At 47.5% G+C, this 25,094-nt stretch overlaps 2 protein-coding genes across 14 annotated transcripts in view; both read left to right on the top strand.

Moving 5' to 3' along the window:
* Window positions 1–11,887, top strand: part of Iqsec2 (IQ motif and Sec7 domain ArfGEF 2) — an 83,425-nt gene extending 71,538 nt beyond the window's left edge. For 4 of the 5 annotated variants that reach the window (XM_047536104.1, XM_047536103.1, XM_047536107.1 and 1 more), the window contains 7 exons: window positions 2,535–2,674; window positions 3,447–3,572; window positions 5,817–5,916; window positions 6,647–6,808; window positions 8,362–8,535; window positions 9,027–9,076; window positions 9,677–11,887. In XM_047536104.1, the coding sequence (XP_047392060.1) occupies window positions 2,535–2,674; window positions 3,447–3,572; window positions 5,817–5,916; window positions 6,647–6,808; window positions 8,362–8,535; window positions 9,027–9,076; window positions 9,677–10,642 (1,718 nt within the window). In that variant the 3' untranslated portion in view covers window positions 10,643–11,887. The remainder of the gene's footprint in view (window positions 1–2,534; window positions 2,675–3,446; window positions 3,573–5,816; window positions 5,917–6,646; window positions 6,809–8,361; window positions 8,536–9,026; window positions 9,077–9,676) is intronic. The other variant, XM_047536108.1, reaches the window with a different exon arrangement.
* A 6,705-nt stretch (window positions 11,888–18,592) lies between these two features.
* Kdm5c (lysine demethylase 5C) overlaps window positions 18,593–25,094 on the top strand; it is a 34,398-nt gene continuing 27,896 nt past the window's right edge. For 3 of the 9 annotated variants that reach the window (XM_047535107.1, XM_047535105.1, XM_047535103.1), the window contains exons 1-2: window positions 18,595–19,099; window positions 23,021–23,098. In XM_047535107.1, the coding sequence (XP_047391063.1) occupies window positions 18,950–19,099; window positions 23,021–23,098 (228 nt within the window). In that variant the 5' untranslated portion in view covers window positions 18,595–18,949. Of the gene's footprint in view, window positions 19,100–23,020; window positions 23,099–25,094 lie in introns of all 9 variants that reach the window. The other 6 variants (XM_047535109.1, XM_047535108.1, XM_047535106.1 and 3 more) reach the window with 3 other exon arrangements.

Genomic DNA, 25,094 nt, shown 5'->3' with positions numbered 1-25,094 from the left:
TACTCATTTATTCACTCAGCCAACCAACTAGCCAGCCAGCCAGTTGATTCTTACTGTGTGCCAGGCCCTATGATGAGTGCCAAGGACAATGGAGGAGAGTCTGCTCTGAGAGAGCTCCCCGTGTGTAGGACAGACTGACTTGTAGTGCCCAGATAACCAATATAAGATAGACATTGAACAGTGACATCAGAGAGGCCAAAATGCAATCAGAGCTCAAAAGAGGGAGAGCCTACCTCCAACTAGCTCCCTGGAGGATTTTATTTTAAGTTGAGCCCTGAAGGCATGGATAAGGTGATAGAATAGAGACAGGAGAGGATTTAGCTAGTAGGAAGAAAAAGGAAGGCACAAAGGGAGAAAAAAGTAAAGTTGTTTAGAGAACAATGGCAATGGGGTAGATGATAGGTTGGGAAGGTCAATGCCCTACCTGAGGGCATTGAATGCCAGATGAAAGGTGTTACTTCCATGTTATTCTTGGTTTATTGTATTGATGTCAAGCCCTGCCTCTCACCAAAGAGCAGCCTGCTAAAAATGGCACTGATGTTAAGATCAGTTCAACAGAAATCAAAGAAGAAAATAGAGTTGGGGGTGGGGACAAGACAAAGTTGCTGAACATCAAGGTCTATACAGTTAGTAGGCTTTAAATTCTGACAGCTAAGGTGAAAAACAGCAGTGTGGTGAAGAGTGTTCCTTTAAGCCAAATGCAGTGGTGCATGATTGTAATCCCAGGGATTCTGGAGGCTAAGGCAGGAGGATCTCAAGTTCAAGGCCAGCCTCAGCAGCTTAGTGAGACCCTATCTACAAAAAAAATTTTTAAAGGACTGAGAATGGATGTAGTTCAATGGTAAAGCACCCCTGAATTCAATCCCTAGTACTAAAAAAAAAATGTTCCTTTAGCACCTGTTCCAGGAGTAGGCATGGCATTTCCAAAGGAGACATCTTTTCCTCTAGCAGAAGGTTTAGAAAGAAGTGAGTGGGTTTCCCTGAGCAGACAATCAGGAGGGGAGAAGGATGGTAGACTTGGGAGGAGGGAGTTAGATCAGAGGCCATCTGGAGATGTCTCTGAAAATCCTGCCATTATTCATTCATGTATTCCCTACCCCTACCCCCCATATGTATATACAGTCAGCCCTCCATATCTGTGGGTTCTACATCTGTGAATTCAACCAACTACAGAACAAAAATATTTGAAAAAGGTTGCATCTGTATTGAACATGTACAGACTTTTTTTTTTTTTGCCATGATTCCCTAAACAATACATTTTTTGTTATTTCTGCAATCCCGAAATGCTGGGGACTTGAACCCGGACCTCGAGCATGCGAGGCAGGCACTCTACGTGATGGGCTATATTGCCAGCACTAAACAATACATTATAACAACTGTTTACATAGCATTTACATTGTAGTAAGTATAAATAATCTAGAGGTGATTTTACATATGCCAGAGGATGTGTGTAGGTTATATGCAAATGATATACCATTTTATATAAGAGACTTGGGCATCCTTGAATTTGGGTATTGATGGAACAAATCTCCCATACATATAGAAGGACGAGTGTGTGTGTGTGTGTGTGTGTGTGTGTGTGTGTGTGTGTAGTGTGTGTAGTGTGTGTGTCTTTCCCCTCCAATTATTGAATAAATAAACAAACAAATGTAAATAATACATGATAACTTCAGATATTTTGGGAGCCTGAGAATCAGTAGTAGAGTATGTGCTCAGTGTGTATGAGCTCTGGGTTCAATACTCAGCACTGCCAAAATAATGTTTTGGAAAATATAGAAAATTAATTTTAATGATCTCACATTTTGTCCTTTAGAGCATCTGTGCTTAATATTTTGGTATATTCTGGTCTTTTTTCCATGTATATGTAACTTTTTATATAGTTAAATTCATGCTATATATGTCATTTATTATCTTACTCTTTTCATTTAACTTGCTACAAGAATTTCCTCATGCTATTGAAATATTTTTGTAAATATCAAGTTTTTGACATCTGTATAATATTTATTAAATGAAAATACTAACCTTTACTTAACTGTTTCTCTCCTGTTAGAACTTAGGTTATTTCAGAGTTTCCCGATAAATAGCACTTTGTGAACATTTTTGGACATTTATCTTGCATGTTTTTTCTGAGTAATTTCTCAGGGCAGATTCATAGAAGAGGAACCTCTGGCTCTGGATATTTAGGCTTTTGCCAAACTACCTTCCATAATAGTCATGTTACTATACATACCCACTTCTCCACACTGGATATTATTTTTGCTAATTTAGAAGGCAACAAAATACTATATGATTGTCTTAATTATAGTGTGTTCTGAGCTGTTTAGACAAAGTCCCCACACTAGGGAATAAAGCAATTGGCTGGTATGTTGAAGGGCAACTTCCCTGCCCCAATCCTGGCCAAGGGATCAAGGGTCCCCAGCTGACCCTTGGTTCTATTATCATGGTCCATACCTGGGTGTGGGGTATTGTGTAGAACCCCTACCAACCACTCCCCATATTTATGTGACATATCCTGGGGTTACTCCCTCATACAGGGGTTGACAATGGTGAAGACATCCCCCGAGACCTCCTAGTGGGCATCTACCAGCGCATCCAAGGACGTGAACTACGGACCAACGATGACCATGTGTCCCAGGTGCAGGCCGTGGAGCGCATGATTGTTGGCAAGAAACCGGTAAGTGCCTTAGGAGACTGCAGAGGGCCAGGGTTCTGGTCTGCCTCCACCACTCTGTGATCACTGCCCCTTATGAGCCCAGGGTTCCCATCACCTGCAAAATGGAGTGAGTAATAATGCATTCCTTGGGGGGTTGTGGTGCAGATGGTGGGAATGTATCTAGCACATTGCAAGGCCCATAGCAGGTGCTATATAAATATTAGCATCCTTCCCACCTCTGGTTTTGCCTGTCCACTCCAAGTGAAGAGCCAAGCTAATATTAGCTGAGAAGCAAAGCAAGAATCCACTTTGGTCAACACATATTTATGAATGCCTTTCCACTGAGCTCAGCATTTCATAGGATCCCAGAGCCATATATATGAATCAGAGACATTGTCTTTGTCCTTGGGGGCACTCAGAGACCAATGGGGTTGCCAGACAAACATAAATAATACTTCCACCTTATGGTCTAGTTTAGGGGAGGAAAAAGGAAGGAGAGACCATTTTTAGCATGGGGAAATCAAGGAAACCTTAGAAGGGATAAGTTTGGAATTGGAATTTGAAAGAGGGGTGGAATGTGGCCATGTGGAACTGGATAGGAGAGTCATTGCAGACAGCGGGTGCTACAGGGACAAAAGCAAAGTGGCAAAAAAGCCCAAGCTTTATACTCTTTGTGTCAGAGTGACACATGTGTATCAGAGGTACAGTTCTTCTTGTGATTGAATGTTAAGGTGCTGGAAGCCTGAAGTTGATGGGTTGGCCTCGCTGACACTGTTTCTCCACGCCTGTCCAGGTCCTGTCTCTTCCTCACCGTCGACTGGTTTGCTGTTGCCAGCTCTATGAGGTTCCAGATCCAAACCGCCCCCAGAGGCTAGGGCTGCATCAGCGGGAGGTCTTCCTCTTCAATGATCTCCTAGTGGTATGGGCACTGTGCTGGAGGAGATGGGAGGGAGCTGGTCAGAGTGGCTACTGGATCTGGTATAAACCATGTTGACAGTGGTGTGTGGAGCATGGCAGGTGAGGTGCTCCACTGTGCCATCTGCATGGTCTCCAGCAAGGCACAGGCCTTCTCTGCTTCTCCTTTTCCCATGGATCCATTTGGAGGTTGCCACAGCCACAAAGGGGCAGAAAATATGAGGACTGGGGGGCATACAAATTTGCAGTATGGAAAGTGGTGGGAGAGATGTCCCTGTCTACCTTAATAGCCCAGAGGTTTGGGTGAAAAGAGGTGAACTGTGACCCTGGAGTCAGTCTGAAACCTTTGAGTGCTTCTGATTGTGGAAGTGATTCTTGAAAGCAAGCTCATCACCAGTGCAGGGATGTTTGTCATCACCAGTTTAGGGATGAGACTTGTAGGACTCTGTAGAATGGAAGGGACTTTCAAGTTTTCCTGAGCAAAAACCAAGTTGACTCTAGAAGTTGACTATGACTACACAGACAGAACCCTTCTCCAAGGCATCCAGCTGCCTTGTCAGACAGCTCTGATGGTTAGAATCTGTCTCCCTGTGGGTGTTCTCCAAGGATCTTCACTTGACCCTTGGGATAACAAAAAACAAGTGTTTTCCTTTGGCTCTGAGATAGCACTTCAAGGATTTGAGAATAGCCGTCTTGTCCCCCTTTGGTCTTCCCTCCTTCAGATCAGAGTTTCTTAATCTCAGCACTGTTGACATCTAGAGATAGATAATTATTTCTCCTGGGGTGCTGTCTTGTGCATTATAGGATGTTTAGCAGCACCCTGGTCTCTACCTACTAGATGTCAATAGTAACCCTTCAGCCAAAAATGTTTTCTCCTGAAAAAAGTAAAAAACAAAACAAAACAAAGAGAGGAAAGAAAAAAAACCTTCCTTCTCTAGAAAAATTGAAGAAAAAAAAAGTATCTTTTCCAGACATTGCTAAATGTCTTCTGGGGGGCAAAGTCACTCCCAGTTGAGAATCACTGCTTCAGACAAAGTACCTCCAATGCCCTCTCTGAGCCTGTTTCCTGCTCTGTGAAATGGGGCTAACCTGTACGTCCTAGGGTTGTCATGAAAGTGAAAAAGAGGTCATAGCCCTGGTGGTATTCCCAGTAACTTGGGAGGCTGAGGCAGGAGGATCACAAGTTCAAGACCAACCCAAACAACTCAGTGAGATACCATCTCAAAAAATAAAAAGGGCCGGGGATGTAGCTCAGTGGTAGAGTGCCCCTGCATTCAATCCCCAGTGCTGAAAAGAAAAGTCATATGTGTATGTGGAATAGTCTTACCTTGAGGTAGGCCTGGCTCACACAGGTGCTAAGTCAATTTTAGATGCTCCTCATGTGCTGACATCTGTGTATGTCCAGCTGTATGCTGGGTATGTGAGATGAATCAAACTCAGCCCCTGTTCTCAGGAAACTTATAGTCTAAAGGACCTAAAAATGTATTTTGAATCACTGTGAACTTTAATCACCCTGAAATCAAAACAGTTACTTTTTGAGAGCCATTTATAGGGGCTGAGGCTGAAACCTAGCATGTGTGAGACCCTAGGTTAGTTCCCCAGCACTGAAAACAACAACAACAACAACAACAACAACAACAACAACAACAAAGCCACTAGAAGATTGCCTGAGCCAATGTTAGTGGAGAATCCAGATTGCCCAAGTACTTAGTAAAGTTTTTAGGTTGTTGAGAAAAAGACTTGTTGACCTCATAAGTAGGCAGGGCAAAGATTGCCATTCTGTGCTGGCTGTGGAGGGTGAGGACTAGGTGGGTGAGAGAACTTGAAAACCATTCAGACTCCTGTCCTCCAGGCCAGTAGGGGGCAATTACATACTCAGAGGACTACTATAGAGTCCTAGAAGGAAAAGCACTGATCTGGCACTGTGGTGGAAACTCAGAAAAGGGAAATGAAAATCCATGTGGGGTGTTAAGATGGGCTTCCTGGAGGGAGCAGCATTCAGTCAGTTCCTGTAAAAATTGTAAATGCTTGTCGTGCATTGTCATGACATCAAGAACTTGGATTTTTCTCCCATCTCTCCCTTTCTGTTCCTCAAGCTTCAGTTCTCCCCAACTTGTGGGTATGTGTGTTTGTATGTATATGTCTCTTAGTGGGGGTGGGGAGGGAGGGTGATTACTAGAAATAAGTACCATGTGGAAATTCCCCACCCCAAACCCCGCCTCTTGTCTTTTTCCCACCCCTGCCAAAGGTCACCAAAATTTTCCAGAAGAAGAAGATCTTGGTGACATACAGCTTCCGTCAGTCCTTTCCCCTGGTGGAAATGCACATGCAGCTCTTCCAGAATTCATGTGAGTCCTTCTTGAACCCCAACATCCTGAGTCTATACCATGGCCACCATGCTCATCCTTCATTCATACCAACCTTCAGGTTTTGGAGTCCTTTACAAATGGGTTAGGTTCTCCAAAGCACCTACTTGGTCCTGGAATGAAGAGCAGACCAGGGTGGAGTGTGACTCTGGTCCGGCCCCTGGGGATCAGGGAAGCACAGTATGTGCATGTTCCCTGGTGGGGCGAAGAGATGGTAATCATGCTGTGCTCTGAAGGACTGAACCAGGAGGAGCATGGTTAGGTGGCATTCAGGACAGCAGAATCTTGTAAGTAGAGGCAGAGGTACAAAGGAAAGGATTTTGAGAAAAGCAGCACCGAATTGGGTTTGCTTTTATATCCTGGAGTATAATGAGTCAGGGGGCAACAGTTATTAGGAGTTTGGGGGCAAAAAAGAACCACTAAAGACACTGGAGCAGAGAAAGAGGCATGTCAGAGTTGGACATTAGAGAAATCATTTCCAAGCCAGGTGTGGTGGTGCACACCTGTAGTCTCATCACTGGGAGGCAGAGACCAGAGGATCACTTGAGCCCAGGAGTTTAAGACCAACCTAGGTAACATAGTGAGATCCTGTCTTGAAAAAAAAAAAAAAAAGGAAAGAGAGAGAGAAAACTCATTTCCGACCTGAGCCACCACCTTGTTTCAGTCCCAAGAGAGGTACCCAACCTCTCCTGTGCTCTCCCTTTACGCACAGATTACCAATTTGGAATCAAGTTGCTGTCTGCAGTACCTGGTGGGGAGCGAAAAGTCCTGATCATATTCAACGCCCCCAGCCTCCAGGACCGACTGCGCTTCACATCTGACCTGCGGGAGTCCATCGCTGAGGTGCAGGAGATGGAGAAGTACCGTGTGGAGTGTGAGTAACCCAGCCATGTGTCCTTCCCCCACTCTTGATACAGTGCCCTGCAGACATCAAGAATCCCATCTTCAGAGAATCTCAGAGTTGAGGGTTAGCTTGCATAACTTTTCTACCTTTATTCCAGGAACCCTTCATTCTCTGCTTGAATACCTTTAGTGACAAGGGGCTTATTATCTCCCAACCTCAGATTACTATTCCAGGCTCTAAGAGTCAATACCCTGGCCCCCACACCCATTCTCCAATTGGGAGCCAATGCTTCCTTCTATTGAAAGGCATCATGGAGAAGAATCAGGGTATAAAAGGCAGAACTATAGTTTTAGATCCTAGATATGCTATTTTACAGCAAGTCCCCCAACCCTCTGAGCCCCAGTTTCTTCCTACATGAAATTGGGATGATGAGAAATCTCCTCCACAGAATTGAGGAGATGAATTGAAACAAGGCAGCCAAAGTGTTCCAATATGTCCTAGGTGTTCAACAAATATCATTCCCTATCTCACCCTCTCCCTTCCTCTTCCCACATATCAATTCCTGAGCTGAGTCTCTGCAACTTGTCCTCCCAGCCACTAGGGGCTACACCAAATCATTTTGATCATATACAATAATGGAAAACAACAGTGATGACATCTCATTTCCCCCAATGCCCTCCAAGTTTTTTCTTCTCTAGGCTAAGCAGTCACAGTTAAGCAACATGGTATTAAGGAGAGAAACTCTAGTCCTCAGCAAGGCAGGGTCAGAAGTTTCAGTTCACTAAATCCCCAGAGGCCCTCAGGAAATGCAGATCAAGGGGTTAGCATATCAAGATGAGGGGAGGGCAGTTAGCATAGGGTTTCCAAGACTTGCTTGAAGAGTTGGGAGTATAAGGAGGCCAGGAAAGCCCAAGCTCTGGAATCAGGCAGACCTGCTTCCAGAATGTTGGCTCCACCATTTCCAGCTGTATGACCCTGGGCAAGCTCTATGACTTCTCGGATTCTCAGTTTCTTCCTCTGCACAATGTGGATGATGCTAATAATGTGGATTGAGAGGGATCAAGTATGTGTAGCACCCACCCTACTGCCTGGCACATAATAGAGGATTCGATTCCTGTCAGTTTCCTGCTCCTGCCCTTCCAGGAGCCCCTCTGCCCTGGAGCAAGGTATCAGAACTGAGTGAGCTCTGGAAAGATTGTCCTTCTCCGTAGGCTAGAGGGCCTTCTTGTCCTTACTGTGAACCATCTGCCTTGAAGTTCTTTTTTGAAGAGCAGGGGTATTTGGGGAGACCTGACTGCTAGAGAGTAAGAGAAGGGAGGAGTACAAAGGGCAAAAGGAGGGGAAAAGCAGAGCAGGAAGGGTAGGCACTGAGAGGAAAGAACCAGCAGGAGGAAGTGGTACAGGACAGGGTCTGGGCACCAAAGGTGGCCTCAGAAACAGAGCTGCAGTTTGGGGGGAAATAAGTGCTGGCTATCCAGGGGGCAAAATGATAGGTCTGGGAGCCTGTGGAGGGCTGGGGCCAGTCAGGTGGGTTCCCACTCCTTTCCTGATCTTTGCCCCCTGTCTCTTCCACTGCCACCCAGCGGAGCTGGAGAAGCAGAAAGGTATGATGCGGCCTAACGCCTCACAGCCTGGAGGGGCCAAGGACTCGGTGAATGGGACACTGGCCCGCAGTAGCCTGGAGGACACTTATGGGGCAGGCGATGGGCTCAAACGGGGCGCACTCAGTAGTTCTCTGCGAGACCTCTCTGATGCAGGTAAGTCTTCTGGGCCCTGCCCTGGCTGGGGAGACGCGGGACTGGGTGTCCTCTTTGCCTCCTGTCACTGGCCGTCAGCCTTCCCTCCACCTGCTGCACACGCACGCACCCTGCCTTCACCCAGAGCCCTGGGCATTGTGCCACAGGGGGCCTGGTAGCCAGGTCAGAACAGGTGGAGGCCAGGGTTTGGGCCAGGGAGTGTGAAGTGGGGCCACGGGCTCAGCCCCTCTCTCTCTCGCTGCTCCACCTCTCCTCCTCTTTTCCCTCTTCTGTCTCTCCTGTACCGCCTCTCCTCCTTCTCCATCTTTTCCTCCTCTCTCTCTTCCTTCTCCACCTCTCCTCCTCCCCACCTCCCCCACTCAATGGGGGAAAGGGGTCATGGGGTGTCTGTCCCCGGGAGGGGCCCAGGCCTGGTGCCCAGCTCTGGAGCCCAGCAGGGTGGGGAGGGGGGGTTGCTGCTCTGACGCTGGGCTCCTTGCTTGTGGGTGCAGGGAAGCGGGGGCGGCGTAACAGCGTGGGATCGCTGGACAGCACCATCGAAGTAAGTGCCAGCTCCTGCCCCACTCGTCCTCTGCATGAGCCCTGCCCTGGCCATGGAGCCCCAGAGGAGGAGGGGACCTGTTGCTTCCCCCTCTTCCCTGCTGGGAACCGTGCGGCTGCCTCTCCCAGCCAACCACTCTCTCCATCTGTCCTCAACTCTGTCTGTCCTCACTCTGCCTGTCTCTCAGTCTGTCTTCCACTCTCCCGTGCCCCCTCTCAACCCCAGGGCCAACTCCGAGTAGGGATGCCCTTGGACTTGGGCCACGAGAAGCTCTTACCTCCAAGTCCTATTCTTTGACCCTGAGCGAGTCACTCTGCTCTCTGGGCCTAACTTTTTCCTGACCTACAAAATGGGTGTGAGGAGGAGGTCCTACTAATTCTTCCTCTGCCTGCTGAGGCTCATCCGAGATAGTGGATGTGACAGCGGAGCTTTGACAGCTGGGGAGCTCCATGTACAAGTACAGGACTGCTGTTGAGTTTCCATCATCACTTGGGGGGTCCCTGTCTCCCCAGCTCCAGCCCTCAGGAACAGGGGTGGAGTTTAGGGTTGGGGGTCTAGGATGTCTAGACTGGCCTGACTTCCCCCCCTCCCCCCTTCCAGGGGTCTGTTATTAGCAGTCCACGCCCTCACCAGAGGATGCCACCTCCGCCCCCACCCCCGCCGCCAGAGGAGTACAAGAGCCAGAGGCCAGTCTCCAACTCCTCATCTTTCCTGGGCTCCCTATTTGGAAGCAAGCGGGGCAAGGGGCCCTTCCAGATGCCACCACCGCCAACAGGCCAGGCCTCTGCCTCCTCTTCATCTGCTTCCTCTACCCACCACCACCACCACCACCACCACCATGGTCACAGCCACGGTGGCCTGGGGGTGCTGCCTGATGGGCAGTCCAAGCTCCAGGCCCTGCATGCCCAGTATTGCCAAGGACCGGGCCCTGCCCCGCCACCCTACCTCCCACCCCAGCAACCTCCTCTGCCCCCACCTCCACAGCAGCCCCCACCCCTGCCCCAATTGGGCTCCATTCCACCACCACCCGCCTCAGCCCCACCTGTGGGACCACATCGCCACTTCCATGCCCATGGCCCCGTCCCAGGGCCTCAGCACTATACCTTGGGCCGGCCAGGCAGAGCTCCCAGACGGGGGGCTGGAGGACACCCTCAGTTTGCCCCACATGGCCGCCACCCCCTGCACCAGCCCACATCCCCATTGCCCCTGTACAGTCCTGCCCCCCAGCACCCTCCTGCCCATAAACAGGGCCCTAAGCACTTCATCTTCAGTCACCACCCACAGATGATGCCAGCAGCAGGCGCAGCCGGGGGCCCTGGGTCCCGGCCACCAGGGGGCTCCTACTCCCACCCCCACCACCCCCAGTCACCCTTGTCACCCCACTCACCCATCCCACCCCACCCCTCCTACCCGCCCCTCCCCCCACCCTCACCACACACCCCGCACTCACCTCTGCCACCCACCTCCCCCCATGGCCCGCTGCACGCCTCTGGGCCCCCTGGCACTGCCAACCCACCCAGTGCAAACCCCAAGGCCAAGCCAAGCCGGATCAGCACCGTGGTCTGATGAATGGAGCAAGTGAGCTGGGGAATAGGAAGGTCTGGGGGAATTCACAGGAGAGGGACCTTGCCCTTCTCTCCCTCCTCAGTTTTTTCAAAATATATATACACATAGCAATGTCCTCCGCTCCACTTCCTCCCTGCCTCAGGACCCTCCTCCAAGACCCTGCAGTTGCCACGAGGTTTCCTTCCAGATTAAAGGACCCTTACCACTTGCAGCCTGGATTCAGGGCGCTCCAGTGCTGGGGAGTGGTGAGGGCCTTTCAGAGATCCTCATCCTCTTTCATCTGTCTTCCTGTCCCCACCTTTTCCCTGGAGGTCTGGCTCGGTGGCCTCAGACCTCCGGGTCAAAGTGAGCCCCCTCACAGCTCTGGCTGGTGGAAAAGTGCAGCTGTCGGAGCTGTAGGGGTGAAGGCTTCCCCAGAGCTCCTCTGGCCGTGTGGGGCTAGGAGAGAGCTCTGTAGAGTTGTGGCCAAACCTCAGCTGGCTCGGCCCTCTCTCTGACCTCAGGGCCTGGCCACACACCTCCATGTGTCTTTCTGCCTGCTGGAGGACACAGACTGTCAATGCACTGGGTGGGTGGGACCCCGCTTGGGCTGGCCCCCATGTGGGGCAGTGCTTCCTCTCTTGAGCCAGTCTATGCCCTCTCTCCAGTAAGCCCCAGCCCAGACCTCTTTGACTTCAGGAACTTTGCCTCGCCCTGCAACGTTCTTATCCTGATCAAAGTCCAGACAGGTTTAGGGGGGGCTCAGGTCTGGGATGAGAAGGGCACTGCCCTCCCTCACCCATATTGCATGCCCCCCCATTCCCTTCCACTTCCTCCAGCAACAACCGAAGACAATGCACTTTATAGATATCACCCACACACACCTCTCTGGGGCAGGGCACCCAGCATCAGCCCTGGGGGGAAGCTCCCAGAGGGCCATCCTGAGCCCAAGATGTCTTTCCTGAGGCAGAGATTGAAGCCATCAGAGCCGGGGCTGGGAGCCAGAATGCCTGAGTCCTTCTGTCCGTCAAAATCTCTGCTGCCTTTCCAGCCCTTTTGCAGCCCTGTTTATTTATTATAAATATATTTTTTACAAGCCTCAGCTCCTCTTCTTGCCCCGCACATCCAGCTCCTTTCTCAGCTCCTGCCTTCCTCTTCCCTCTCCACTATGGGCTGCAGTACAGACAGACAGATGGACCCTGGCTGTATGGAAGGCCAGGGACCCTGGGGCTTGGGGGCCAGGGAGGGTGGTGGTGGGAGGGGCTGTATGGAGAGGAGCTGGGGTTCAGGCATTGTCTTTTTTTCCTCCTTGTATATAAGAATGTATATTTGATGCCTCATAAAAGAACTTGTGCTCACCTCCCGCCTCTGCCTCCTACTTATGTCCCCTATCCCCACTGTGGAGCCCATGGAGAAAGAGGCCTTAGCCTGGGGAGGTGATGCGCTAATGGTAGAAGTTCAGTGGGCGAGATGCTTTGGTTTGTTAGGAGGTGGAACAAGAAAGGTTTCCCTGTTTTATTTCATACATAGTCTGTGTGACAGAGTGGCAAGAGTGTGGGCTCTGGAGTTGATCCAGTTCACATCTTGGGGTTTTCATTTCCTAGGCATGTGAACTTCAGGGTGTCACCCTCTCTGAGCCTCAGTTTCCTCAATTTACAACTTGGGGTGGTCAGCCCTTGCCACAGGGATTGTGATGATGACATGAGCTAACAAGTGTCAAACAACAAGGATGAAGAGGTGCTCAGCAAATTAGTTCCCTTATTTTCCTTTGACAGATTGGATACTTCCATACTATTGTGGCTTCTATTCCTGTGACTGACCTGGCTTTGTCTTGAAGCCCCCACCCTGCATGCAATGGCTGATCACATTTCTGTCCTTGAGGGTGGGAGTGTGATTTGGGCTGGGATGCAGGGCTCTTTATAAGAGCTCTTTGTATACACTTAGGATGTTAGATAACAAAGAACTGGACTGCCTTTAGTTTACAGAGGAGGGGACAGGCCACACAGAAAGTCAGGATGCAGTTTCATGATTTCTAGCCCAGGCCCCTTTCCAGCACCCTAAGCTGCTTCCCTATGAAATTAACCTCTTTGTAGCTGATTATGTCCTGGCTTTTGACTTAACACAGGAGGGGTGGAGCAGAGCAATAGCTCTTCATTAGGGTCAGCAGGGTCCCCAGAAGCAATATTCAGTTAATATTTTTGCTGTATTCTGAGAATCTGGAATGTCCTCTAAGAGGGAATGGTTTGGATGGCCCCACTCTTTAGCAACTTGGACCAGTGTCTTGGTTTTCTTCCTCATTCACATTTAAAGGCATCCCAGGAAGACAACTAAAAAAGCAGCAGCTGAGTCCATCTAAGCATTTGATGCCTTCTTGCAAACCAGACCTGAGCATTTCAAGAACTTAGATACCAAGGTCCCCATCAAATCCAATCAGCATTTTTTGTTTGTTTGTTTCTTCTCTGGTAAACCAAGATGGACCACCTTTGATGGCTCCCTTTCTCCCGCCTTCAGCTTGAGGCTGACTGCATATTCCCAGAGCTCAGCCTTTAGCACTTAGATCCTGCCCCAGTGACTTGACTGTGCTGCTTTTAGTGGGTCACCCAGCCCTTCAGAGCCTGGTTTTTCACCTGTAAAGTGGGGATAACAATCTTGCAGTACAGTTGTTACCAGATGAAGTGAAGTTGTTACCAGTTGTTACCTTCTGCCAGGCACACAGTCAGTATTCTGGGCCACCTACAGAAACAAGTGCAAACTGCTGGTCTTGACACTGGGAGTCCTCCATGGGGTGACCAGCTGATCTCAATAGTCTTTCATTCCTCACTCACACTTGGACCATCCACTTGCTCTTCTCTGAAAGTGCCTGTGTGTACTTTCCAACCTCAGTATTTTACCTGTGCCTTTTCCCCCTGCCAGAGTGCCCCCTGCACTGCCAATATCCCCGATGGAGGTTTTCCCACTTTTGCAACATAGAATTAAAGGGACCATCCTTCACAAAAATAACCTTGATCAGGTTCTCTAAGATTCTCTCATTATCTTCCCCACCAGGCCAAAAGTAGCTTGAGAGTAACACTGAGCTGCATCATCTCCATCCATAGCATTGCCTAACACAGTGCCTGGCACAGTACTGATGTTATTCAGATTCTAGTAATGAAATGAATGAATGAATAATTCTGTGTGTGTGTGTGTGTGGTTGAGGATTGAACCCAGGGTCTCATGCATGGTAGGTAAGCACTCTACCACTGAACTACAACCCAGCCCTTTTTAAAAAATATTTTGAGACAGAAACTCGCTAAGTTGCCCAGGTTGGTCCTGAATTTATGATCCTTCTACCTCAGCCTCCTGAATAGCTGGGATTATAGGCATGTGCCACCACACCCCACATGAATAGTTCTTATTCTTAGAATAAGGTATTGATTTATTGATTGATGCAACCTGTGTACTAAGCTTTTGGGCCCCTCTGAGACCTCCTTATGCTTCCTTCAGCTCTTTTCCAAGTTCTCTTCCTCTTCTCATTTGGTTCTAGCGCTGAGCTGTCCCTGCCCCTACCTTCTCCCTCTTAGTTGAGGTTCCTGATCCAGACTTTGGAGGTGTAATTCATCTCACCACCCCATTTCTCTGAGGACCTGGAGACAAGAAGCCTATTGAATATTCTTATATCAAAGGTCAAAGGTTCTAGGATCCCACGGAGTTCTTAACCTTTGTTCTAGACCAGCACTGTCCAATAAGTCTTTCTGTGCTGTCCAATACAGTAACCACTAGACACATGAGGCTGCTAAGCACTTGAAATGAGGCTAGTACAACTAAGGAGTTGAATTTTAAGATTTTAATTAAATTTAGTTGGATATGGTAGCACATGCCTGTAATCCAAGCAACTCAGGAGGCTGAGGCAGGAGGATCACAAGTTTGAGGCCAGCCTGGGCAACTTAGCAAGACCCTGTCTCAAAATAAGAAATAAATAGGTCTGGGGATGCAGCTCAGAGGTAGAGCACCCCTTCATCCTATGCCCAGTACCAATAATAATAATAATAAATTTTAAATAGCCACTCATGGATGGTGTAAACCATAATGGACAGTGTAGGACACAACTTTCAGTATTGGACAGCCTGGTGGGATAATGTCAGGACAATCTAAGTACAGATCTGGAAGGAAACACTGGGTGTGTGGGGACACAAAGAACCCTACTTGGGGGTGGGAGTAGGGTCAAAGAAGGTTTTCAGGAACTACCCCTTTAACTGAGTCTTGAAGACTGAGTAGGAATTGGCATGCTAAAGAAGGTCATTTGGCAAAGGCCTGGAGTTGTGAGAAAATACAAATATTAGTGGCATAGTGAGAAAGGGGAGAGTGCAGCTCGGTTGGTGGGCATAGTATACAATGAAGCATGGAGGCAGACAGGCCGCCTCTGCTATGTTGTCAACGGGTTTTCTCACTGGACTCGGCAATAGCTAAAGGAATACTAGGTGGTAATTGGACTATACAGTGTTTCCACTGTAAAATTACTATTTTTCCCTTATAATTAATGAGGATTTTGTGGAGAGATGCGTTGAGATTATGTAAATATCCTATTATTCCTCAAACTTTCACCCACCAGTTTTAGCATTCACTGATGATTCTCCACTGAAACAATTACTATGGCTGAGGTTGCCATATGGTGATTGTCAAATGCCATTATTATTTTCATGTGTAGTCTTGGCTTTCTGCTATAAGGGGGATCTTTTCCTCCTTCCACATTTATTTATATCTTCATGGACTCATGGCTATTTTACTCTATGGGTTATATATAACCCATTAACATCATTCTTTATTTTAATGTTCAGAATGTCCCAGATCTGGCCAGCAGGAAGCCCTTCAAGCTGGCTCCTGTGTCCTTTGGCATGACTCCATCTTTCTTTGAGCACTTCCTTTTTTTTCTAGCACCACAAGATGCTCCAGACCTATCTTATACTTTGCCTGCTCCAACTCTGGAATCAGTCATCGTTTCCAAGGAGCCCTGATTCTCTCTAGTAGAGAACAGCATTTAGAAATCAAGATTTGGGCAGTAGGTGTTATAGAATTTTCTTTTACTTTGAAAAAGTTTGAGCATCCATTGATGACTTTTTTAACTGCATCATTCCTTCTGTATTTATTATTAAGGCATTCTACTTTTAAATTAAAAGTGTCCTCGTTTCCCTCATTTTATTTATATCAATGTGGATTCATGGATTTTTAATCAATGAGTTTTAATCCACTATGGCCATAGTTCATTTTGATTATCACTATTTTGAATATATGATTTTATTGTTATGTATATGTATTAAGCATATAATATTCCTCTATATTTCTCTTTCTCAACCTCTGTCAATCCAATAAATCATGTGCTCACACAGGTACTTTAAGGAGGTTCTTTTAATAATCCAGGCTAGAAGCCAGGCATAGTGGCATACACCTCTGGTCTCAGCTACTTGGGAGGCTGAGGTGGCAGGATCACTTGAGCACCCTAGTTTGAGACCAGTCTGGGCAGCACAGTAAGACACTGTCTCAAAAAATGTGTTTCTGACAGGAAGGGAATGAGGTTTCCCCTGACATCTAGAAAACTAGAATGTGATGTCACTCTGTGTATTACTTGGGGCCAGTTTCCTCATAAGCCAAGAGGGGATAAAGATCCTGAACATTCAAGGTAATATAAGGATCCAGGTGATTAAAAGAACACACTAGCACAATGTCTGACACATAGGAGATTCTTAATGAGTTTTGACATATTGATTGCTGACTCTCAGAAACAAAAGTAACAGCCTCCAGATACTGAGGACTTGCTATGTGCCAAGTACAACCATCATGCAACGTAGGTATTATCATCCCCATTTCAGTTTCAGAAGTTGGGACTTGCCCAAGGTCATATAACTAGAAAATGGCAGAGCTGGTAGAACAGGAAGTCAGGCCTGTCTGACCCAGGGTGTGAGCTCCTACCTGCTCCCTCAGCTAGGATTTCCTAAACTCAGTCCTGAAGTAGGTAGAATCTACCTAATTGGCACACGGTATGTGATTAGACATAATTAACTGAATGAAGGAATGAAATTCCCCACTCCCTGAAGTGTATCCAAGCTCATGGTAGATGCTTAATATACATAGGACATGTTTGCAAAAAGTATACATTATTTTTAGTCAATATATACTCATTCTGCTCAAAACTATACACTTGTTCATTTTTCTTTTGTTCATTCAACATTTACTGCTTACCATGCCAAGTGCTGAGTATGTGCTACATAGTCACTGTCCTTAAGGAATTCATAGTCCAGTAGAGGAACACAAAACAAGCACTTAATCAGCATGTGCATAAATACTAAATATATACACAGTTGGTATTCAAACTACATGCAGTAGACCTACACCTGATGAATAATAGAGATGATCCTCAAATTCAGTAGATGCCTGAAGGACAAAATACTGATTTGATACTCCTTTGAAGTAGTTGTGATGAACCTGTTACCTGGGGGAAAGGCCTTACTGCTCACCACTCCACTAAAAACTTGAGAGACAGATTGGTAAGGAAAATAGGTTTATTCAAAGCCAACTTGGAGGAAGTTAGAGACCTCTCAAATCTTTTTCTTGGGGGTTCAAGAGAGAAGGCACAGTGGAACAAAAGGCAGGAAATATACATATGCAGATTTAGTTATCTAGAGAACCTGTCAGTTTCAGCTTCCTTGGCATCTGTGCTCTGCAGGAGGAAGTAAAAGCTGTTATCAGGAAGTTTTTAATTTCAAAGGGGTCTGTTTCAAATCTATTCTGATACTGCTCAAGGAACATGCACACAATAGGAGTAGATGTATACATAGTAATAAAGTGCATATGACGGGCTCTACACAATAGACACGATGTACACAGTCATTTTCTTTTTCTTTCTTTCCTTTTTTTTTGGTATCAGGGATTGAACCCAGGGGTGCTTAACCACTGAGCTACACCCTCGGCCCCCTTTTTAAATATTATTTTGTATTTTATTTAGAGACAGGGTCACACTGAGTTGCTTAGAGTCTCGCCAAGTTGCTGTGGCTGGCTTTGAACTCACAATCCTCCTGTCTCAGCCACTATGCCCCACTGTACACAGACATTTGAGAAGCAGTACACTGTAAGTTTACAAACTGATACAGGTGTTTTACATAGTAGCACTGGTAGGCGATGGATAAAATACACTTGCTAAACATCCAACAGTTAAAATATACATAGACTTGGGCTTGTTTTATAATATTACTGTGCCACAAATATGTACACAGTTAAAGTGCATACAGAACAGTTGAAAGCATTCATTAAATGCTGTCAATTATTCTTTGGGAATTAAGAATGGAAACCCCATCTCTGAGAGGCCGCTACATAACCTTAGACGAAATAAATATTTCTTTCCTCTACTTGGGACCCAGGATTCCAGGATTCTAAAAATCCATATTCCCTGGGGAGTGAGCAGCCTCTTGCCTTCCTTTTTTTCAAAGCCCTAGAGGTGTCAGGGCCTAGAACTAGGAACCCAGTATATCTTGCTCCACCTGCGAGCCAGAAGGGGTCCTACGAAATCAGGCACACACAGTCGCCTTCCGCGGGCCACACAAAAGACTAAGGATAAGAGGCAGAAAACACTGGAGTTGGGCTGGTGACCTGGTTGAGATCCTCTGGGTGGTGGTATGGGGGGGGGGGTTTGTCAGTTTGGGTCCACCACCCACGGACACCAGCTCCTCTTCCGGTCTGACTCCAAAATGCGCATGCGCACCACTGGCCTTTAAACGTGCACCGCCGGTCCATCCGGAAAAAGGATCCGGTAAACAAATTACAACCTTGCTCCTCCGCGGCTGAGGTGAACTATTTTTTCTAAGTCGGGAAGGTACTTTTGAATAATCGCTCTCATATAGGGAACCCGTGAAATCCTATTTAGCCAAATCCCCTAGGGATGAAGACTTCCTGGAGTTTAGTCTGACGCTACGTAAACGAGGCTCGGAGGGACACTCCGCGGAGGGATCCGGTTTGTTGTGGTGAGGGGAGGGGGAGACGCTGACAAACCAAGATGGCGGCGGCGGCGATGGAGGCCGCGGCGGTTGGGAGGTAACTGTAGTGGTGAAGGCTGCGTTAGTTAGGAAGCAGCGGTAGAGTTTAGAAGGAACGGAACAAGACGAAGAGGAGGTAGCAGCGGCATCAGCCTGAGACTCTCAGAGTGCGGCAGCCCCACGCCCCCCTAGGCCCTCGGCGGGCGGCGGCCACCCGGCTTAGGGCCTAGTCTCCGAGCAGTGCCTCGGTTTCAAATAGCGGCGGCGCCATGAGTCCTTAAGGGAGGTTCGAGCCCTACGGATCCCTGGCCCAGTCGTCGGGCCCACCATGGAGCCGGGGTCTGACGACTTTCTACCGCCGCCGGAGTGCCCGGTGTTCGAGCCTAGCTGGGCTGAGTTCCGAGACCCACTGGGATACATCGCGAAAATCAGACCCATCGCGGAGAAGTCCGGCATTTGCAAGATCCGCCCACCCGCGGTAAGGCTTGGGACCGGTGGTCGCCGGCGGCGAGGCCGGGGATGGAGGACTAGGGTAGCCGGCGGTGAAGCGTGGGGCGGAGGGCAGCTCGAGGTGTGGGAAGGTGGGGTGGTTGGGACCGTTGTGAATGCGGCGCGGGTCGGAGAAAGGGTGCTGGGGCCAGGGGGTCCTCTCGTGAGGCGCACGAGTGACCTGGGATTTAAATCCTACCTCCATCCCCGCTTTTCAGGTTCCTTTCTTGGTTCCAGACAGGGAGTCTAGTGGGCGGGGAAGAGTTCACAGAGAGGCACTCCAAATATCTCTTAGTTACTCCGGATCACTTAGGTCAAGGCTCCACTCAATAAGGCCCTTTTTCCACCTACTGTTATCACTTCCCTTACGGTAGGCGACATAGTGTAGTGAAAAGATCACAGCTCAGAAGGGAGACAGACCTGAGTTCAAAACTCCGCTTTGAAGCTTAGCAGCTGTGTGACCTTGGGCAAGTAATGTAATCTCTCTGAGCCTGTGAAATGAGTCCCAGGAATGGTTGTTTCTAGGATTGGATTAAACTAGGTAGCGTCTGTGCGTAGTAGGCACTAGGTAAGGAGTAATTACTGAGACTGCGAAGGTGTTTGATGTGGTCATTGGTTTGCTCCTATGTGGGTTGACTCATATTTACTCACAACCTGCCAGGCCAATTCATCTATGATAACATCCTGGCCTGGTGGACCAGTCGTGAAATCAGTCTCACAGGGAATGCTCTGTCTCCTTCCCCTGAGGTGGGTTCAGGGAATTGTCCCCTTTTCCTAGTTGAAGGCAGTGTCAGGCCTTTTCCTGCACATCATTCCTCAGACTTGCCTTCTGTGGAGAGACTTGAACCAGTCATCTTGGTAGTGTGGGCTGTGAGTCCTTCTCAGAAGATTTCCACTTTTATGTGGCCCTGAATGTGGGAGGTCCCAAAGGAGAGGGCTTTCTCTGGGGCCCCCAGAAACAGAATGGAGCTATGGAATTCTACCTTCTTTGGAATACCTAATTCCCAGATGTCAGCAACAAAAGGCCATGTCTTTCCTCCTAGACCTGGCTAGGCCAGGAGAGATCCCCCAAGGGCTAGGACAGGCTGCTGTCTTGCCAACATGGAGAAGAAATGATATATGCGATTCATTGACCACTTGGGATTCCGAAGGCAGGAATTGAGTCTGACTGGAACAGGGTGTTTTTGAGTGGGTGTCTCGGGATGGGGAGTCTCATTCCCACCTGAGGAGGGCACCACAGGCCTTCTTATCCAACTTGGTACTTTTGGTGTTCAGCCACAGATCTAGGCTGGTTTCAGATAGATCCTCTGGGAGGTGTTGGGTAAGCTAATTTCTTCCTTGTTGGATCCTGGCCACAGATCTCCGAGGTATCCTTGTCCATGGTGAGGGAGTGGCAGTGGGTAGTGAGAGGTCAGAAAGGCCTGTATAAGGGAGAGGCTGGAGTCCTGGGCAGCCTTAAGGAGGTACTCCCTGAAGTGGTTGGGCAGGCTTATAGGGAAAAAAACATTTGATATAAGGATTAGTTGAGGCCTCAATTTCCTTTTTTTTTTTTTTTTTTTAACCTGGGCAGGCTGACCTTCTGGGTGTTGTTATCCTGCTTTGGGGTACCCGGTTAAGTCCCTGGTATGCGTATGTGTGAGCAGAAGGGATCATTTCTTTGTTAGGCTTCTTTACCCCAACAGTGTGCTCCCCTCCAATCCAAGACACTTGGCTCTGGTTTTGTTTTGTTTTTTCTTCTAGACTACCATTAGGCAGGTGACTTTCTTCTGGTTGGAATTTGAACTGCTTACCCAAGTGATGTTTGGGCCCAGGGTAGGAACCTATGTATGGATGGGTTCCTGGGAACTGGAGGTTTGCCTTAGGATGAGTCATTTGGGGTCTGAATTGCTGAGCAGGTATTACTACACTAGGGATAGATGGGTTGGAGGACATTGTTGGTACCCCGGAACAGACCAAGGGAGCTTGGAAGGCTCTCACTTCCTGCATCAGGTAACCAGCTTTTTGTCATCACATACTAATAATATTACCATATTGCACATTGGCACACAGTAGTATGAGACCAAAGGCAGGAAGTTGCTGGACCTTCCCCAGCTATCAGTTGCATCCACAGCTCCTGCTCTAGGGTTCCAATTCTGTAGTTTCCAGTTCTGCAGTTTCCTCTCGGGTGCTTGATGTTGCACTGATTCTTGTCTGTAACTTGATCCAGTGTGAAAGAAGGTGCCTGGGTTTTGGGTTTGAACACCTTTCTACCTGGGTTATCTGTGCTGAGGGAAGTGCCCTGCTCTGATGGGAGGCAAGAAGGCATGGGAAGCTTGACTGGGCTGGAGCCATATCATTTTAGCCTAAATTTTCTCCCCGTTTCACTGTGTTTTCTACCCTCTCTTGCTGGAGTTCAGGAGAAGGGGTGAGGAAGAATATGTATGCTTACAAGTGTAAGTTCTCTGGCCCCTTTTCTAAAAATGTGGATATAGAAGAGGTCAACATCTTTTCCCCCTTACTGTTCCCCTTCCTTTCCTTCCATGTGTATACATGTAATTATGAACACTGATGACTTGCTGTAGTCCAGGAACCTTGGACCTGTAGTCAGAAGACGTGAGTGACTCTACCACTAACTCAGCATATGATTTTGGAGAAATCACCTTTCTTCTCTGGGCCTCATTTTCCCCATTTGTAAAATGAGGGCATTGATCTAGGTTATTCTAGGGTTTTTTTTTTTTTTTTTTTTTTTTTTTTTGCCACGCTAATAAAAGTCAGAACTCTGGGGAGGTGAGAACTTGGCCTGGGACATAGTGACCGGGGGTGGGTGAGGTACTGGAGAGGGGATTCTTTACAGTCACCCTTTGGGCAGGAGAGAACAAGCTCCAGCTTGAAAAGGCAGAGTCTCACTCAATTTCATTATCTTTCCCTGACTTCCCCGTCCTCAAATCTTACCATTCTTTCCCACCACAGTCTGGCATCCCAGCACTTACCTGCTCCTGGCTTCCTCCCCTATCTTCCTATACCAGGCATGAGAGAAGACCCATAGGAAGTCTTCTAGACCAAGGGAGTATGAGGACTCTTGATGTTCCTTGTTCTTTCCTGCATTGTCTATCTCAGGTCCTTTAAACTGAGAACAGATGTGAAAGTCCCAAACCTTTAAATTCTGCCAGAATGAGAGCCGAGCTACCCTTTAGCCGAGCTAAACTCCCCTGTCAATACCTACCTTCCTGGGTTAATAAAAAGGAAATATGGGGCTAGCTGAGATCCTTCATGTATCTAATTCATCTATAGCTCTGTGCTTTCTACCTTCTTTCCATGGTGCTTTATAGCCGAGCTATATTGGTTTATGGAGTCAACCTTCGATGTCAGGTCTTAATGATGACTCCTTTAAATAATGTTTTCATTCGAAAACCAGTTTAATTTTTCCTGTTGGTTTTGTGAGGAAGCCAGAGCAAGAGTTTATATGCCCACCTTACAGGTGAGAAAACAGATTCAGAAAGGTAAGATCGTTTAACTAGTAAGTAGTAGAGCTAGAACATGAACCCAGGTCTTCTGACTACAGAGACTGTGTTTTCCAGTACATGCCTTGGTTATAGGGAGTTAATGTGGGTGTGAGGAGAGTTTGGGGGTCATCAGTTTTGGGCTCCATCTCTCTGGTTTGAAATCTTGACATTGTACTGTTGAGATGGGCTAGAAATTTCCCAGGGCATGTGCCTGGAGCCTTGAATGTAGACTTGAGGGGCTGCTAGGCCTGTTGTGAGTTCTAGTGGGGAAATAGGAGTGGGTAGATTGGGTGTTTGCCAGGTTAATGGGTCTGGGGTGCCTAGAGGTCTGGAAAGGTGTAAAAGGAGTGCTGAGCTACTTTTATTACCCTATAGTCTTGTACTACACTGAGATAATGCTAGTTTCTTTCCCCTTTCTATTCTCTCAGGACTGGCAGCCACCCTTTGCTGTGGAAGTGGACAACTTCAGGTTTACCCCCCGAATTCAGAGGCTGAATGAGCTAGAGGTGAGAAGACTTGTAGCTTGTGGTTGGGTTGGGAGGATGAATACCTGAGCTCTTATCCCTCTTCCTTCATACCTTCTCTGGCTGAGGTACTTTACTGTCAGGACATGGGGCATAGAGGAAGCTTTAGAGCTCCAAATAAAACCAATAGCAGGGGCATTTAACATTTCTGATTTGGTAACCCAAAGGCTGGAAATGCCCCTTTTCCACAAAAGTTTGCTATTTTTGAAACTCCCCTGTCAATACCTACCTTCCTGGGTTAATAAAAAGGAAATACGGGGCTAGCTGAGATCCTTCATGTATCTAATTCATCTATAGCTCTGTGCTTTCTACCTTCTTTCCATGGTGCTTGGTAAGGTGGGGGGTGAGGTAGAAGGGCAGGAACAACACAAGGACTGGTCTATGTGGAGGCAAGAATGGTTAGAGACAGGCAGGGGTCAAGCAGGTAGGCTTTTCCCTCTCCCCTTTTTTCTGTACAGCAAGTCCAGGCCTTTTTGCATGGAAAGATAGGGTTCTGCACCAAGGGATTGAGAATGTCCAGGGATAATGAGAGTGGGTGCATTAACATCAGTTCTAGGTAGGGTCCTGGAGTTTTCCATGAAAGATGTATATTAGACATGTGCTTTCACTCCTCTACCATTATTATGTATTCATAAACCTTACTAGAAATCCTAGGGGTGATTGGACCCAGCTGAATACCCATGACCTGAAAACTTACTTATCTTTGAGACCAGAGTTCCTTAACCTCACTATTGACGTTTTGAGCCAGATCATTTTTTTTTTTTGTCATGGTGTGTGGTGGGCGGGGCTATCTTGTTCATTGTAGGATGTTTTGTCTTGTCTTGTCTTTCTTATTTTGTATGGGTGATTGAACCCAGGGGTTCTTAATCACTGAGCCACATCCCAAGCACTTTTTATTTTTTATTTTGAGATAGGATCTTAATCTTGCTAAGTTGCTGAGGCTGGCCTCAAACTTATAATCCTCCTGCCTCAGCCTCCTGAGTCACCGGGAATACAGGCATATACTACTATGCCTGTTTGCATTACAGGATGTTTATCAGTGTCCCTGGCTTCTACCCTTTAAATACCAGTTCCTTTGAGAAACATATATGATCAGTTCTGTGGGGTTCGGCTAGGGCCAGGTGTTGCCTAGCATTGGACAAAGGCAGGTCTTTTAGAGAGTGGGTGTCAAAAAGTTTAAAGAGTTCACGTAGAAGGAGTAATGGTTCTAGCCTCTTTCTTTTTTTTTTTTTTTTGGGGGGGGTGCTGGGGATTGAACCCAGGGCCTTGTGCTTACAAGGCAAGCACTTTACCGACTAAGCTATCTCCCCAGCCCCTGGTTCTAGCCTCTTAAGTGTTCTCATAGCCAGGGAGCCATAGGTCATTACATACCATAAACAGACCTTAGTTCTTCTCAACTATGAAAAAGAAGGAAGTGTCATTGTTCCTCTCATATGGGATCAGGGCAAAGTAATGAACATTAATAATAATTCTCCCTACAACTGGGTTCTCTTACTGGAGTGAGGAGTTTATAGAATTGGGACCTTTGGGAGCCCTTCTTGGGTCACTGAGTTCGGGCAAGCATGGTACATGCCTTGTTCCTAGAATCTTTGCCCCAGGTCAGTTACTGAGTTGGCCAGGTGTCGGTGCTCTTTCAGAATCCCATCTCTCAGTTCTTTAATCCATTCTGCTTATAGCATGTACTCTTGTCCTTCAAGAGTTTCATGGAACTCTTGGATCTGGTTTCATGGTACATAAGGAGGTGATTGTATTCCTTTGGAGTCTTTATTCTTTGAAACCTACTTAGAGCTTAGATACAATTCTGAAGTTTCCAGAGGACCTTACTAGCCTTCTCATTGAGTTTACCCCTCTGGGGTAGGTGGACTGGTAGTTATGTTCTTTTCCTTTTATAATAAAAATATGGTGAATCCAGAGATTAGAACTGATTTGCTTGAGGCTAGATAGCAAATCAGTAGCAGAGGGAAAACTAAAACTTAAG

Source organism: Sciurus carolinensis, chromosome X (assembly GCF_902686445.1).
Source record: "Sciurus carolinensis chromosome X, mSciCar1.2, whole genome shotgun sequence".
NCBI lineage: Eukaryota > Metazoa > Chordata > Mammalia > Rodentia > Sciuridae > Sciurus > Sciurus carolinensis.
This window is presented reverse-complemented; position numbering and strand designations above follow the sequence as displayed.